General features: G+C 38.7%; 1 protein-coding gene across 7 annotated transcripts in view; it reads left to right on the forward strand.

The window, feature by feature from the left end:
* Nucleotides 1-15,033, forward strand: part of ARMC3 (armadillo repeat containing 3) — a 159,335-nt gene that overhangs the window by 86,831 nt on the left and 57,471 nt on the right. For all 7 annotated transcript variants that reach the window (XR_013485710.1, XM_020978261.2, XM_020978264.2 and 4 more), the window contains 2 exons: nt 292-444; nt 616-721. Coding sequence is in view for 6 of the 7 variants with exons in the window: in XM_020978261.2 (XP_020833920.2) it covers nt 292-444; nt 616-721 (259 nt within the window). In the remaining variant the exon portion in view is untranslated. The remainder of the gene's footprint in view (nt 1-291; nt 445-615; nt 722-15,033) is intronic.

The following is a 15,033-nucleotide window of genomic DNA, read 5'->3' on the forward strand; positions in this document are numbered from 1 at the left end:
TATAATTAGTGGCCTGCTAGCCTCTTTATTAAAGGATAATTTCCATGATGACAGCATTAGAAAAGATCATATTCGCAAACACTGTGCAGTGTGAATAAGTTCATTGGCTTAAAGGCTAAATAGGTAGAAGTTCTCTGTCCTTTAGCCTCTTTATCACTAAAGTTGAAAGTAACATTCTCACATTTCTTGAAGAACTTACTTTGGTGTTTGTGCTCAAACCCCATTAACAGCGTGCTCCTTGCTCCCTTGCAGCAGTTTTTAAAAAGTAATTTTCTTTTTCTTTACAAAAAGCTGAAAATAGAAAAATTCTGCACGAACAAGAGGTGGAGAAATGTCTCATAACCCTTTTGGGAGCCGAAAACGATGGGACGAAAGTTGCAGCTGCCGAAGTGATTTCAGCGATGTCTGAGAGTTTGGCCAGCAAAGAGTTTTTTAATACTCAAGGTAATGTGAAATATGATATCCTACACTGACACTTGTTCAGTTGTTTTCAGTTGTTTCCGACTCTCTGTGACCGCCTTCTAGGGTCTTCCTGGTAAAGATACTGGATAGGTTTGCTCCTTCTCCAGTGTCTTATAATTTACTTAGTCACATTTTTGATCTATATTTTTAAAGGGATCCCGCAGATAGTTCAGTTGCTGAGAAGTGAAAATGATGATATAAGAGAAGCGGCCTCTCTCGCACTGGCTAACCTGACTACAGCAAATCAAGTTAACGCAAAGTAAGTCTAAAGATCTCGTGCCCTTTTTTGTCACATGGCTGTTCAGCACTGCGGGCTGTCCCAATGACCATCTTTTCATTTCAAAGTAATTTTCCTAATCTTCTCAGGTGGTCTGTTGTAGACCAGTCCCTCCAGATCACCTATAAAAGCATACTGAATCATAAAAAAAAAAACCCCAAAATTTTCTGGTGGCACTGTGAAATCCCTGTTTTCGGGTTTGTTGAATTTGTGAAGATCATTTATTTCAGGCAAAATGTTAAATTCCAGTTAGAGGACAAACAAAAATAAAGATTTTTTGAAATAATCCTGAAAAACTAGAAAGAAATAAAAATGTTAAAAGAATGTCTTATAGAAAAATGCCAGTGCTTATTCAAGGAATCAATATCTGGATACCAAGGTTGTTCTATAAAACACTATACAAGTTGTTTTCAGGAAATTCTTGAAGAATATAATAATTTATCTATTTGGCACCAGAACTGCCATTTTTTTACAAAAATATTTTTTTTAGTGATAGCATTACTAAAATCAATGCTTTTATAACTTAGAAAACATGCCCCTCAAACACATACCAGCTCTCTTTTTCTTACTCACTTTTTCCTTCCCTTTCCCCAGTCTTTTTGTCTTTCCATTTCTCCTAGACAAAGATTTTGTAATAGCTAAATGGAATAACAAAATTTAACATGGCAAAAATATATACCATGAAAGAAAAATGACAGTCCTATTAATAATCCTTGACACGTTTAGTAATTTCTCAAGTTAATATTCATTATTCCACAGGGGCATGCAAAACTTCCAGAATACTGTGTCATAGTAAATAGTTGTTTTAAAACAACAAATTTACTAAAAGTTCAAGATAATCACATTGGTGCAAATGGGTACCAGAGGTACTAAAAAGTTATCTGACTTTTCTAAGGGATCTGGAATAAAGATCCTTACGTGATAAAAGCTGTCCTGGATTTTATCTTTATAAAGATTTAAAGAAATTCATAGAAAAGTGGGCTAATTCTTTTTTTTTTTTGATGAGGCATTTGGGGTTAAGTGACTTGCCCAGGGTCACAAGGCTAGTAAGTGTCAAATGTCTGAGGTCACATTTGAACTCAGATCCTCCTGACTCCAAGGCCAGAGCTCTATCTACTGCGCCACTCAGCTGCCCCACCATGGGCTAATTCTTGAAATAACAATTCTCCTTTTAGTTTTTCCGTTCAGCTTAGGCCTACTCATTTTGAAGATTCTGTCATTTGTATAATCTTTTAAAAAATGTTTTATGATCATTGAGCATAAAATAAAAATATTGTTTGACTTTTCTTTCATATTTAAACACTTATGAAAATAAATAAGGTAGTGTACTATAACACAAATTTCTCATCTGTTGGATCAGGTTTTGCTCTTTCGTATTCCTCATTGCTACTATTCATTTTAACTCGTTATCCATTATTCTTTCTGATTCCCCATGTTTCTTCCTTGGGTAAAGGAGATGGGTTAGCTATATAGCTGCTATTTCTCCTCACCTTCTAAACTATTTAACCTTAGTCAAAATTCTAACACTGCAACAAAAATTTATATAAATTATGTCACTTGAATTGATTTAAAAAGGTTATCAGGAAAAAACTAAATTTAGCTACAATTTTGCTAAATTTTATGTTATAAGGTAGATTCAACAAGAGTTATAAAAACAAAAATATTTAGTCATTAATATATAAAGGCCTCCTAACAAGCCCTTTAGAATGGTTAATTCATAAATTCATCCTGTAACATAAATCTAATGTGATATGAATAATGTGGGGACAGCTAGATGGCATAATGGATAGACTTAGCTTCCTGAGTTCAAATGTGGCCTCAGACACTTACTGTGTGACCCTGGGCAAGTCACTTCATCCTGTTTGCCTCAATTTCCTGATATGTCAAGTGAGCTGAAGAAGGAAATGGCAAACCACTCCAGTGTCTTTACCAAGAAAACTCCACATGGGGTCGTGAAGATTCAAACATGACTGAAACAACTGAACAACAACAACAAAAAATGAATAATGTAATCAAAAACAGAGAAGAAATGCTATTTTAATTTTTTAAAATACTTTTCTACTGTGATTTTTAAAAGATTAAATTCCAACCTATTCAGAGCACAGAGTTACCACCTTGCCATAAAACACTGGAATAGGACTTTGGTAGGAAGTTTTTAAAAAATGGCCATGTTATCTAGAAGTTAGTTTTAGAGACAGCATTAGTAAGGGTAAACCTAGGTAAATAGAGTAGTTGGAGTAAGAACAATGACAATAACAAAGCCCTGACTTCTTTCTCGGTTGCCTCATTTTCCAAATAAACTTAAGCATCACAGTTTGTTTCCTTTTTACATGATAATTATTGTGAATGGAAATATAATTATCTGTGACCTTAAATATAGTACGAAGCACCTCTTCTGGCTTGCTGCCATCATCATTGGGAACATTGACTATTGAGCCGTGCTGTAACTCGATTGTCTGATCTTCCTGTATGTTTTTTTTGTTTCTGTGCTGTTTGTAAGCCCAAGTTTTCTGCCTCCCTCTTTGCTACAATTCCTCAATCTGGTCAGAGAGTCTGCCTGTAGCAACCACTCTCCCCTTCTCATTTTCTGCTTCTGATTTGTTAGGGCTTAGGAAACCAATGACCTGACTTATTAGAATTATGCACAAAGTAAAACTGAATATGTTCTGAGGGAAGGCTTACCGACAGATTTTTTTTTTTAACCTATAAATGAAAGTATGTGGAGTTTGCAGTATCCGTTTCAGCTGCTCAAAACCCTTTGGGGTTTGTTGTTGTTGTTGTTGCGGTTTTTTATTTGTTTCTTTGTTTCTCATCATCATATTCCATAGGTAAACATGGCTAGTAAACACCTACCTCTTTTTCTCCTGAAACCAGGAAAATGGAAGTGGTGTGCCTAAAAGAAAACCATCCCCCTTCTCCTGATATCAAGCCCGGTTTTCTAATCACCGTCCACCACAGTCCTGTCCCTCACTGGTCCCTAGCCAGCTCTGGCTTCTCCTTAGGTTACACCTTTCAGGATCCCTTGTGCTAGTATTTTAAACAAACAGTATCATAGAGCTAGAGCAGCCAGGAGCATCAGAGGCCAACCCCAACATTTTGCAGATGAGAGACTGAGGCCCAGAGAGCTTAGGGTTACTTCAACTAAAGCTAAACTGTATCAGAATTAGATTAACCCAAGTCCTCTGACTCCAAAGACCGTGCTATTTCCATTTCCTTTCCTCTTTTCCTCCTGCTCTCTCCGCCATCTTCTAGCAATCAGACTTTCCTGCCCCCTTCCAGTCCCCCCTCCCCCCAGGTCCCACCCCACCTCCAAAGGAGACTGCAATCCTTGTTGAGCTCCTTCAGTACTAGATGGACCTTCTCTCGCTATCTCTGGAAGAGGTGTAGGCCTATTCGTTCCCCACTGCCACTTGCGCATCATCTCTCTGCTATGTACACTTAGTTACGGTTTTTCCTTTGAAATGCTCTTGATCCAGATAGATGACCCTCTCCAAATCCTGATGGCAATCACCTCTGCCACCAAATCATTCTCCTTCCATTTTCAGGGAATTTAGTATCTGGCCCATAGTCTTCCTCTCCCCTCCAAACACTGCCCTCATCCTTGGGTACTTCCATATACTTTTCAATGTTGTCTCAAACATTCTGACCTTCTGGTTCATCAGTCTCTTAAACTGCCAGGCCCTCTACCTCTGCTACAAACCTCTACCACCCACGTGGAAGGCCATCTCCCCATCTCCCCCAGATCTCACCATCACCACTTCTATGAGCAAGAACTCTAAAATTCCTTCTTTCTTTCCCTGTGCTTTACTCCTCCTATACTTATTCTTTGTCCTCACAACAACTTCCAGTATCTCTATCTCTCAGTGTTTTACCAGGCCATTGCCCTTATCCTATATCGTGGCTTAATTAATTTTCCTTCCTTCCCAATCTTTTTTGTTTGTTTGTTTGTTTGTTAGTTTTAGGCAATTGAGATTAAGTGACTTGCCCAGGATCACACAGCTAGTAAGTGTCAAATGCTTGGTCTGAGGTTGGATTTGAAGTGAGGTCCTCTTGACTTCAGGGCCAGTGCTCCATCTACTACATCACCTAGCTACCCCTTTCCTTCCCAATCTTGAGACTGTAGTTAAACAGTCTGTACACTGTCCTCTGTATTGAAATCCTTACCCTTTAATTTATAATCATTTATCCTTTACCAAACCCAAATTTTGGAATACTACCCCACCCACACGAGCACCATTCAACCTCTCCACCTTTGCTCACATGTTGTTGAGTGGTTTTGGAAGAAGTTACACAACCATGCTGTAAATTTGTTATCTGGTCTCTGCTGGACCCTTACAACACAAGACAATCCATTTAGTCTTCCATCATTGGGTCTTATTGCATCTCCTACAATGATTGTTCCAAACCTTTCTTCTCTCCTCCAGCTTACCACACTATCTCTTCACACTTCCCTCTCAGCAGGTGACCTCTCATACTTAGAGGTCATTAATACTGAGATCTCACTTTTCCCCTATTCTGTATCTCACAACTTTTTTACAGCATCTTTCATCTTCTCCTCCTTTGTTCCAATTTCTGATGGAAAGGTGGCCTTTCTCTTCCCTAACACCTCCACTTTATGTCATTGATCCTATTCCCTGCCATCTCCTCTGGCAGTTTGCTCCCAGAATCATTTAGTTTAAGCCCCTCTCTCTGTGTTGGCTCTTTCTCTACTGCTAACAAATATCTGAGTTTTCCCCAACCTTAAAAAAAAATCCTCCATGCTATCTTCCTATATCTCTAGTCCCTTTCTCAGCCATAAAAAAGCCATGTAAACTCATATCCATTTCTTGTCTTCACTTTCTCCCCTGATTCCCTTATATTCTGGCTTCACATTTTTCGACTGAAGCTGCTCTTTACAAGGTTACCAGTGATCTCTTAAATGTCAGATATGGTTGGTCTTTTCTCAGTTTTTGCCCTTCTTGACCTCTTTGAAGCATTTGACACTATTTAGCACTCTTTACTCCTATATACTTTCTTTTTCCTAGGTTTTTATAATAATGAGTTCTGTTTCTTCTCTTACATTTCTGGCTGCTACTCATTCTTCTTGGCTGGATCATCATTCATGTCCCTCCTTTCCAAGGTTCTGCCTGGGTCTGTCCGTCTGTCCTTCTTCCTCATCAGCAACCATGGGATCACCTCTATGCAGATATCTCTCAGATCTATATATCCAGTCCTAGTCTCTGTTCTGCACTTTAGTCTCACATTATTAACTATCTACTTGTTGGACATTTTCAAGTAAATGTCAAATTCAATATGACCAAAAGAGAACTTATCTTTTCCCCAAAATTCTCTCCTCTTTCAGTCTTTCCTATATCTGTTGAAGACATCTATGTTTGCAAACTCAGAATTATCTTTGACCCTTCCTCCTCTCTTCTGCTCTCCCAATAACCAAATGGTTGCCTGTTGTAAATTCTTCCTCCACCATATCTCTTGTTCTCTTGTTTATATCCAAAACCTCCACCTCAGTTCAGGCCTTAATCACCACTTTTCTCTAGCAATTGCATTAGCTTCCTAATCAGCCTTCCTGGTGCATATCTCCATTCTCCAATCCTTCTCCACATTGCTAGCAAACTAATATTCCTAACACCCAAATCTGCCCGTGCCACTCCAGCACTCGAGAAGCCCCAGTGGTTCCCTATCATTTGAAACATCAAATACAAACTTCTCAGTTCAGTATTAAAAGCTGTTCACTCTCTGGCTCCAGCCCCACCTGTCTGGGCTGACCAGACATTACTGACCCTTCACTTCCAGCCAAACTGGAACTACTTGCTGTTCCTTAGACAGGGTATATCATTTTCTCTCTACGTGCCTTTATACAGGCTTACCCTCCATGCTTGGAATGCATTCTACCCTCTCTAAACCACCTCCCCCTGCCCTTGGAAGCTCTACATGCAGCCTGTCCTGATGTTCTCAGGTGGCTAAAAAAAATTACTTTGTATTTACTTTGTTTGCATTTTAATTTACTTCTCTGTGTATGTGTTATATTGCCCCAGAAGAATTCAAGCTACTTGAAGGCAGGCAGTTTGCTTTTGTCTTTGTGTTCTCAGCCCCGAGCACAGTGTCTGGCATGTAATGGAGACTGAATTCATGTTTATTAAATGAATGAATTAATGAATAGCTGAGTTTTTGTATATCAGTTGATTGTAAATTAGTCTGAATGAATCTAGTGAGTTTATTGTAAACCAGTCTGAATGTATACAGATAACCTAGAAGTAAAAGGAAGTGTCATAATCTGTATTACCTCATATGATATATTTGTAAAGTGCCTATTAGTACAGTGCCTGGCACACAGTAGGTGATTAATAAATGCTTGTTTCCTCCTCTCTCCACCACTTTCTCTAATCCAATTATCAATGGCTTCAATTTGTTTGATCTCTATAAAAATCTATTTAATTGTTCTTGACTTTTGTAACCATATGCTGGGTTACGATGGTGCCAACCATTCTAAAATTTTAATACCTTAGTTAATAAAGGACTGAAATGATTTCTCTTCCCAGCATGGCGCCCGGGGAAGACTTGGTTCTCTTTACTGCCACTCACCATCGTCCCATTCCCCTAGTCTGAAAGTTGAAGGAAACAATCCTGGGTAACATAATTAATCCTCTTCATCTAAGCCCAGAAAGACTCAGCCAAAGGGACAATGTGGCTCATTAGCAGAGTTTCTAGACCAGTGGGAAGTGCTGATACAGGCAGGAAATGTGGGTATTAATGGAAGGCATGAACCCAGTAATGCAGACTTGATCAGAGGTGTGGGAGGCAAGTTGTTCTCCTGACTCCTGGCAGAGCTCTTGTGTGAGGTCAGAAGTTGTGGGAAGTTTTCAGACAGTGACACCTTGATCTGGAGTCACATTCTTAGTTGAAATTCAGCATGTCACAACCAGAATGCTGAAGTATTCTCCTTTGCTAGATCCTTTACTAGAAATTAGAGCATCTCAAGCAAATTCATATGAGTAAATACTGGAAGTGGGGTGGGGGGAGCTCAAGTATCACCACTGCTGTGACTGGTTAAAATAGACTGAAGATAGAAGTCTTGGGACTTGAGGCTGAGGAATTTGGAAGGCAGGCTAGCGTATTTGAGGGGACAGAGTTTAGAGTAGAGAAAAAGACTGTGTGCCCAGTACTGACCTTACTGTGGAAGAAAGAGAGTGTGACATGGAGGTCCATGGATGACAACAACTAGGACAGAAGTAGGATGGAGTGAACTTTAAAGGAGCATAGTCATTGATATGAGTAATGGTGGCATGAAAAGAAAAGAGTATGCCAACCTCTCTTCTCCTGGGCCTATTTATCAGGGAGTGTGAGAGGAGGACAATACACAAAAGGAAAAGGAGTGGGAGTGGGTCAAAAAACCCAACAGTGTGTAAGAACATTACAAAATAATACTTATTTTTACTACAGAAAGAGATCACTTAATTGCCCAATTAACATACATTTATTAAGTGCTTGCTATGTGCTTGGCATCATGGCTGGCTGTAGATGTGAAGTCAAAAAATGAAACCATCTGTGCCCACAAGGAACTTACATTTTATTGGATGGCATGTGCATGTATGGGAAGAGCAGTGACTTTGTTACTGGTGGGGAAGTAGAACAAAGGTTACAACCTCTATCCATCCATCCATCCATCCCATCCATCCATCCTCTTATATTTTTGCACCAGAGATGCATGGACCTCAATTGGTATCATGGGTACAGAAAGGATTTGAAAGGAATTTTTTCTTTTTAAGTCAAATATCAGATTAAGGCCAGGGAGTTGCATCTCAGACAATATTAAAGTAACTAGTCCTGGGGACCGGCTGGCAAATTGGCTGTGGCTTTCTAATTTAAATTACAAATGATTGCTTTTGAGTCTATGTACAAAAGAATTGGCACGTATCCACTTATGGGAATAAGACACACACACACACACACACACACACACACACACACACACACACACACACACACACACGAGTGGCAATTCCATTGATTACCAGAAGGAGACAGCAGAGAGCAGCAGATGGAAGCAAAAAACAGGCCAGCAGAGGGCAGAACAATAGACCTGAACTTTAAGAAGATCACTTTGAAAACTCAAGTAGAGGATGAACTAGAGTGGGGAGAGACTGGAGGCATAGAGATCAACCAGAAGGCTTTTGCAATAGTCTTGGAATGAGGTGATGAAGGTCTGTACCAAGATGGTGGCGGTGTCAAAGAAAAAGGGGGCATATCTGAGATATGTTATGAATGTAAAATTGGCAGACCTGGCAACAGAGTGAATATATGAGGGGTGAGAGATAGAGCAGTCGAGGACGATACCTAGATTTTGAGTCTGGGTAATTGACAGTAACAGGAAAGTGAGGAAGAGGGGAGGCTTTAAAGGAAGACATAATGAATTCAGTTTTGAACATGTTGAGTTTAAGATGTTTATAGGACATCTAGTTCAAAATAACCAACAGGCATTTGGAAATACAAGACTAGAAGTTGGGAGAGATGTTAGGGCTGGACAAATAGATCTCAGACTCATCTGCCTAGAGATAACATTTGATTTTTCATAGATGGTATCAGCATTCACAGCATCTATCCAATTATAATGTTTTCATACTGAAGTTTAGTCAATGTAAATTAATTTCTATGACACAAAAACAAAGCATGAAAAGCACCTCATTCAGCAAACACTTGACTTTCTTGCCAATGGCAATGCTAATTTAGAATATAAACTTATTCGTAAACTCTTACAAAGAATAATTCACAGCATTATCTAATAGAAGTGGTAGGGGGCAAAACAAGTTTAAAGCAAGCATGGCAAAAGATTCCACTGACTAAAGTCTTCACTGGGGCTTTTAAGGATAAAAATGGAAGGAAGACCTAAAACAGAAGACAATTGGAAAAGGTCTGCAAAGAATCTTTTGTAGCAAACTGTTTTCGTTATCAGGGCAGCCAGGTGGTGCTGGTGATGGGCCTGCAGTCAGGAAGACTCATCTTCCTGAGTTCAAATCTGACCTCAGACATTTACTAGCTGTGTGACCCTGGACAAGTCACTTAACCCTGTTTGCCTCAGTTTCCTTATCTATAAAATGAGCTAGAGAAAGAAACAGCAAACCACTCCAATATCTTTGCCAAGAAAACTTCAAATGGGCTCACAAAGAGTCAGGCTTGACTGAAACAACTACATTTTCACTATCAAAGACTCTACTTGGATCACACGATCAAGCCACCATACTTGGACTCTAACTTCACTCTCCTAGATGTGCTTATAGAAGGAGAAATAATACTAAAGAGAACAAAGAAGGTAACAGCAGCCAGACTGGACTGAGTTTATATAGAGATTTGTGCTGGAGGCAGTGCAACTACGAGGACATTGAAGGACTGATTCACAAGGTATTTCAAGAATGGAAAGATACCAAAGATGTGGGGAAAAAAATCTTAGACCTTGTTAATACCAAAAAAAGCAACTGAAAAAACATCAATAACCACCAATCTATAAGCCTACTTTTCCATCTATACAAATATAGGACATCCTTAATGAGCAAATGGGCAGGCTTTCATAAACAATATTCTACAATGGACCACATCTTTACTACCTCTTAAGTTGACTGAAAGATGCAAAGAATACAAAATCTCACTCTGCTAACTATTGATTATGAAAAAAAGTATCTGATTTGTATAGCTCTCTTCCAACAAAGTATCTCCTCCTCCATACATCAAAATCATTCAAGATTCCTTGAAAAATATAACAGAAATAGTCCTAACAAACATCAGGTAAGGCATCAAATAGGAAGATGTATGCTTACCAAAGGAGTTTGCCACCATGATGGAGGCAATCCAGTGAAGATTCCAAATTGAAAAGGGATTTCCCGTAAGGTACTGAGGTTCTCCAGATGTTCCTGTTTGTTGGCCTTGTGTAAGGTGTGCTAAGCTCTGGAACATTGAAAGACCTTCTGGAAGAGAGCCACAAGATTTAAAAAGTTTGATCTGATCACCAGCACAGGAAAGACAAAATGTATGATGAATACCTACTTACCAGATTAGGACATGCAGCTGTGTGGAAAGCCTATTGGGCTTGTCTGTATTCTGAATAAACGGACAATGAGCCGAGCCCAGGATTAAACAGGAGGAAGAGCACCAACTGGACTGTCTTCAGGAACCTTAAAATCTAATCATCCCAAGCTCCTCCCAGGAACAAAGGCCCATCTTTTAAATAACAGTAATCTATTGGTGGTGTTTGTATAGCTAAGAAATATGGAACATCTCAGTCTCCAAAGAATTAAAAGTGAACATCAAACAGAGGGCAATGGAAATATACAACTAATGAGGAGATCAATGAGCATACAAGATTCCATTGTGCTTTGATTCCATTTGATTGAGTAGAGCAAAACACCACCTTAAAGTTTCTCTTCTAATGAAATGTCTTTTCCAAAGTGAAATAATCAGGGAAATGTATAATAGGAAGAGAAGATGGACTTGTCAGATGGTGAGGGCAAGGGATAAGTGGACAGTCTGAGCAGTACATTGGTAACTTCACAAGGAGAAAGCAAAGAAGGCCTCCTTTACATTGTTCTGACCCTTTCTAGTGAACATGTGGCAGGACATGAAGAAGAGTCAAGTAAGATGGGCAGGCATGTATTACCTGCACTGTTGGAGCAATCCAAATTGATGAGAGCAAAGGTTGAGTTGTAGATGAGTATCTTTTATTCTACTACTTGTGCACAAGTCATGATTGGTAATATCAAATGAGGTAATACACGTATAGCACTTTGAAAACCTTAAAATACTATACAGATGTAAAGTTATTAATATGTTACCACTTAAGTCCACCATGTGAATGAATGGAAAAGGATTTTATCAAGTTGCTTTCTATATAAAGCACTTACTAAGTATGCTTACTATATTACTAAGTGCTTACACCAAACACTGTGCTAGGTGCTGAGAAAATAAACACAAGCAGAAGGCAATCCCTGCCCTCAAGGAGCCTGCATTCTAACAAAGGGGGATAGTACATATAGAGGAGTGGTGACTAGGCAAGGATATTTTGGTTTGGAATATTACAGAGGTGGGGGGTGGAGCTACAGGGGAGAAAATTATCCTTTTCTTTTTAAGAGCAATGATGGAGTTGATTTGATAATGGTTCCAGAACTGGAATGCAGAGGATATAAAGAAGGGGTAAGTTTACAGAAGTATGGTGGCTGGTGAGAAGGTAGCCAAGGAGTGAAGTATATTATTTATTAGGATTATTTATTAACATAGATGTAGTGACTGTTGTTTGTCCTTTGTTTTCGAAGAGGTCCAGTGACATCACCCATGAACACGGTGATGTCTTGACTTGTGCGTGAAATGGATTTAAGTGAGGCAGAGTTGTGTAGGGTCATCAGCCTCACTCTTCCTGAGTCATCAAAATCAAGACAAAAGTCAAGACAGGGTGTAGTGGATGACCATATATCTTGATGCCTGACCAAGCTCTTAAGTGCTTCACAGTGCTTCAGCCACCTTCATGGCCATTGGAACAAATTGTTTTCAAGCACCTTTCTGCTGAGGGAAGCCTTCACACGCTTAGCATAGACACTCCACTAACTCACCGACAGTTTTGAGGCCTGTCAGTTACTCAACCCATCTGCGAAACATTTTTACCAGGATGGGGCCACCGTGCGTGCTACAACTTCGTGGTGAAGTGAGAGGTGGGGTGAATCAGGTGGACACCAGGGGTGGATAAGCAGCCCTGAAAAGGGCTCAGCAAACCCTCAAACCAGAGGGTCTAGTCCTCCTGAGCGCCCCAGACGTCACAGTAAGTGACTAAGGCAGGGGTGGGGAACCTGTGACCTCGAGACCACATGTGGCCCTCTAGGTCCTCAGTTGCAGCCCTTTGACTGAATCCAAACTTCACAGAATTGTTCTGTGACCATTTGGGTCACTTTCAATTTTGATTCCTTGGTGACTATGGTCTCATCATCAGGAGAATATTGAATTTTTAAAATGGAGTTTTGGGTCAAGGAGTATCTTAGTGTCATTTAAATCACTATACAGTTCTTCAAATGCAGTTCAACCCTTAGTTTCCTCATCTGTAAAATTAGGGGATTAAACTCAATGTCCTCTATGGTCTGAATCTATTATCCTATTCAGTTCTGGGGCTAGCCTACTTTTCCATCTGCCACATCTGTCCAAGATCTATGTACTAATAAACTCTTATTGAATTACCTATAATACTGCATTTTAGGCAGTCTTCATGAATTTTGTTTTTCCAAAGTAACTTTTGGACTTATTTCTTTTAAGTGGCTATGGCTCTCATTGAGGAAACTCTCTTATTACTCCAGTGATTGAGAAAATCACACAAGACATAAATAATTTTCATGTCATACGCTTATTTTCTCATCTTTTAAAGATGTTCTTTGAGAACAATCTACAAATCTACCTACCGTTTCCTTGCTTAAAATATGAGAAAGGAACATTCAGATTTTTATAGACAATTGTTTACAACTGACAAACTCTTAACAACCACACAATTGAAAAATATAGAAGATACAAGATTCCATTGTGTTCATTGTTTTTTGATTACAAAATAACATTTGACACAGCCTTCAAGATTCTCCTCCAAAAAGATATCTCTCAATCCTATGTTAAGATTATTTACTTTTCCTTAATATAAATCCTAGAGATTCTCTACTTTGAGAAAAAATTTAAAACAGGGAGATTATGCTTGCCAAAGGTATTTGCAACTGTCATGGAGAATGTCCTACACAGTCTAAAAGGAAAAGGATTCCACATAGATGGTGAGGTTTTCTAATTGGTCCTATTTGCAGATGACATTGTGCTGTTTTTAGCAAGCCTCAGCCTTGCAATACTACAAGAATATTATAAGATACTGCAAGAACCACCAAAGAAGTGAAATAATGTGAACAGGAAGAAAGGAATATAGAAGTTGAAACAGCCATCACAAGATGAAGGATGAAGAAAATAGGAATTTTTCCTAGAAGAGAAAACGATATAGTCAAACAATTGCAGTAGCTATCTTTAGCCTTTTATATTTCCTTTATTATACTGCTAGAGAATGAGCTTTTTTAATGGAATTTGGAATGGTCATGCTATTTCTTGGAAAACTGAATATGTTTTTTAAAAAATCACAAAGCATATTTGCCTATTACCTTTCACATCAAGCTAATCTCGCTGAATTTAATACTCATGATTAGCATGTAGACACTGCTTCAAATTAGTCACCAGGCCAAATCACCTTCAGAATTTTCTGTCATTAATTTATAACATCACTGCCATCTGTTGGATTTGATCAGAATTCATTTTTAGACTTTACACGTGATCCCACAAGAAAGAAGATGCTTGGTATTTCTCAGTTACATTACCCAAAACTGATTAACTTGAGCTCTCAGTAGATCATCTGAGGATAAAAGAAATAAATATGAGGTAGATTTTTAAGGTACTATACATATCATAGGAAATACAATTAACAAAAAATTAAAATAGAATTTTATTTGTCCTATTAAATACAGAAATGGTAACTTTTATAAGACCAGAGAGCTAGAAAATGGTTTAAACTGAGAATGATACTATATGTCATAAAATTTTTAAAAAGGTCTACATATTTTGCTAGAGAAAATATATGGAAAATTTGCCATTAATGTACACACAGTTATAACAAATTATAATTATCTACTTAGTCTAAGATACTTTCCCCAAGACAGCAAATTTAGGCGATGTCCCTCACCCCATCAGACCTTTCCATCACTCTTCCTCCAATGAAATTTCACCGTTTCTTTTATTTCTTCTTTGGCCATCAAATGGGTCCCTAGTAAAGTTCTTTGGGTCTAATTCTCCAGAGGAGAGCAGCATTAGGACTAAAGTGATGGTTTCTCTCTCCACATGTAGAGCTAGAGGTGTAACTCTTAATTCTAGTGCAGTGTTTTGTGTATAATAGACATTCAGTGAGTATTTGTTAACTGATTACTATTGTGCTGCTGCTTTGTAGAATGCCACAGGCAGGAGCTCTTCCCTTGGGAAGATGTTGCTACTGATGCAAAGGTATTTGTGGTTAGGACCACAAAGAGCTGAGTGATAAGATCCTGGAACCATAGATCAAAATGGATATAGCAAGTGTACCCTAAACAGTCAAATAAAAAAAAAGGAGAAATCAATTCAAATCAACACATTTTTATTAAGTGCTTACTTTGTGAATTGTACTAGGCTAAGTGCTAGGACCAAGAAAGAAATGCCCAAGAGGGCAAGAACTGTCCCCAACGTAATGAGTGTGTATGTGTTTGTATTCAGGTATATACATG

This window comes from Phascolarctos cinereus, unplaced genomic scaffold (assembly GCF_003287225.1).
Source record: "Phascolarctos cinereus isolate Bilbo 61053 unplaced genomic scaffold, phaCin_HiC Scaffold_1;HRSCAF=81, whole genome shotgun sequence".
NCBI lineage: Eukaryota > Metazoa > Chordata > Mammalia > Diprotodontia > Phascolarctidae > Phascolarctos > Phascolarctos cinereus.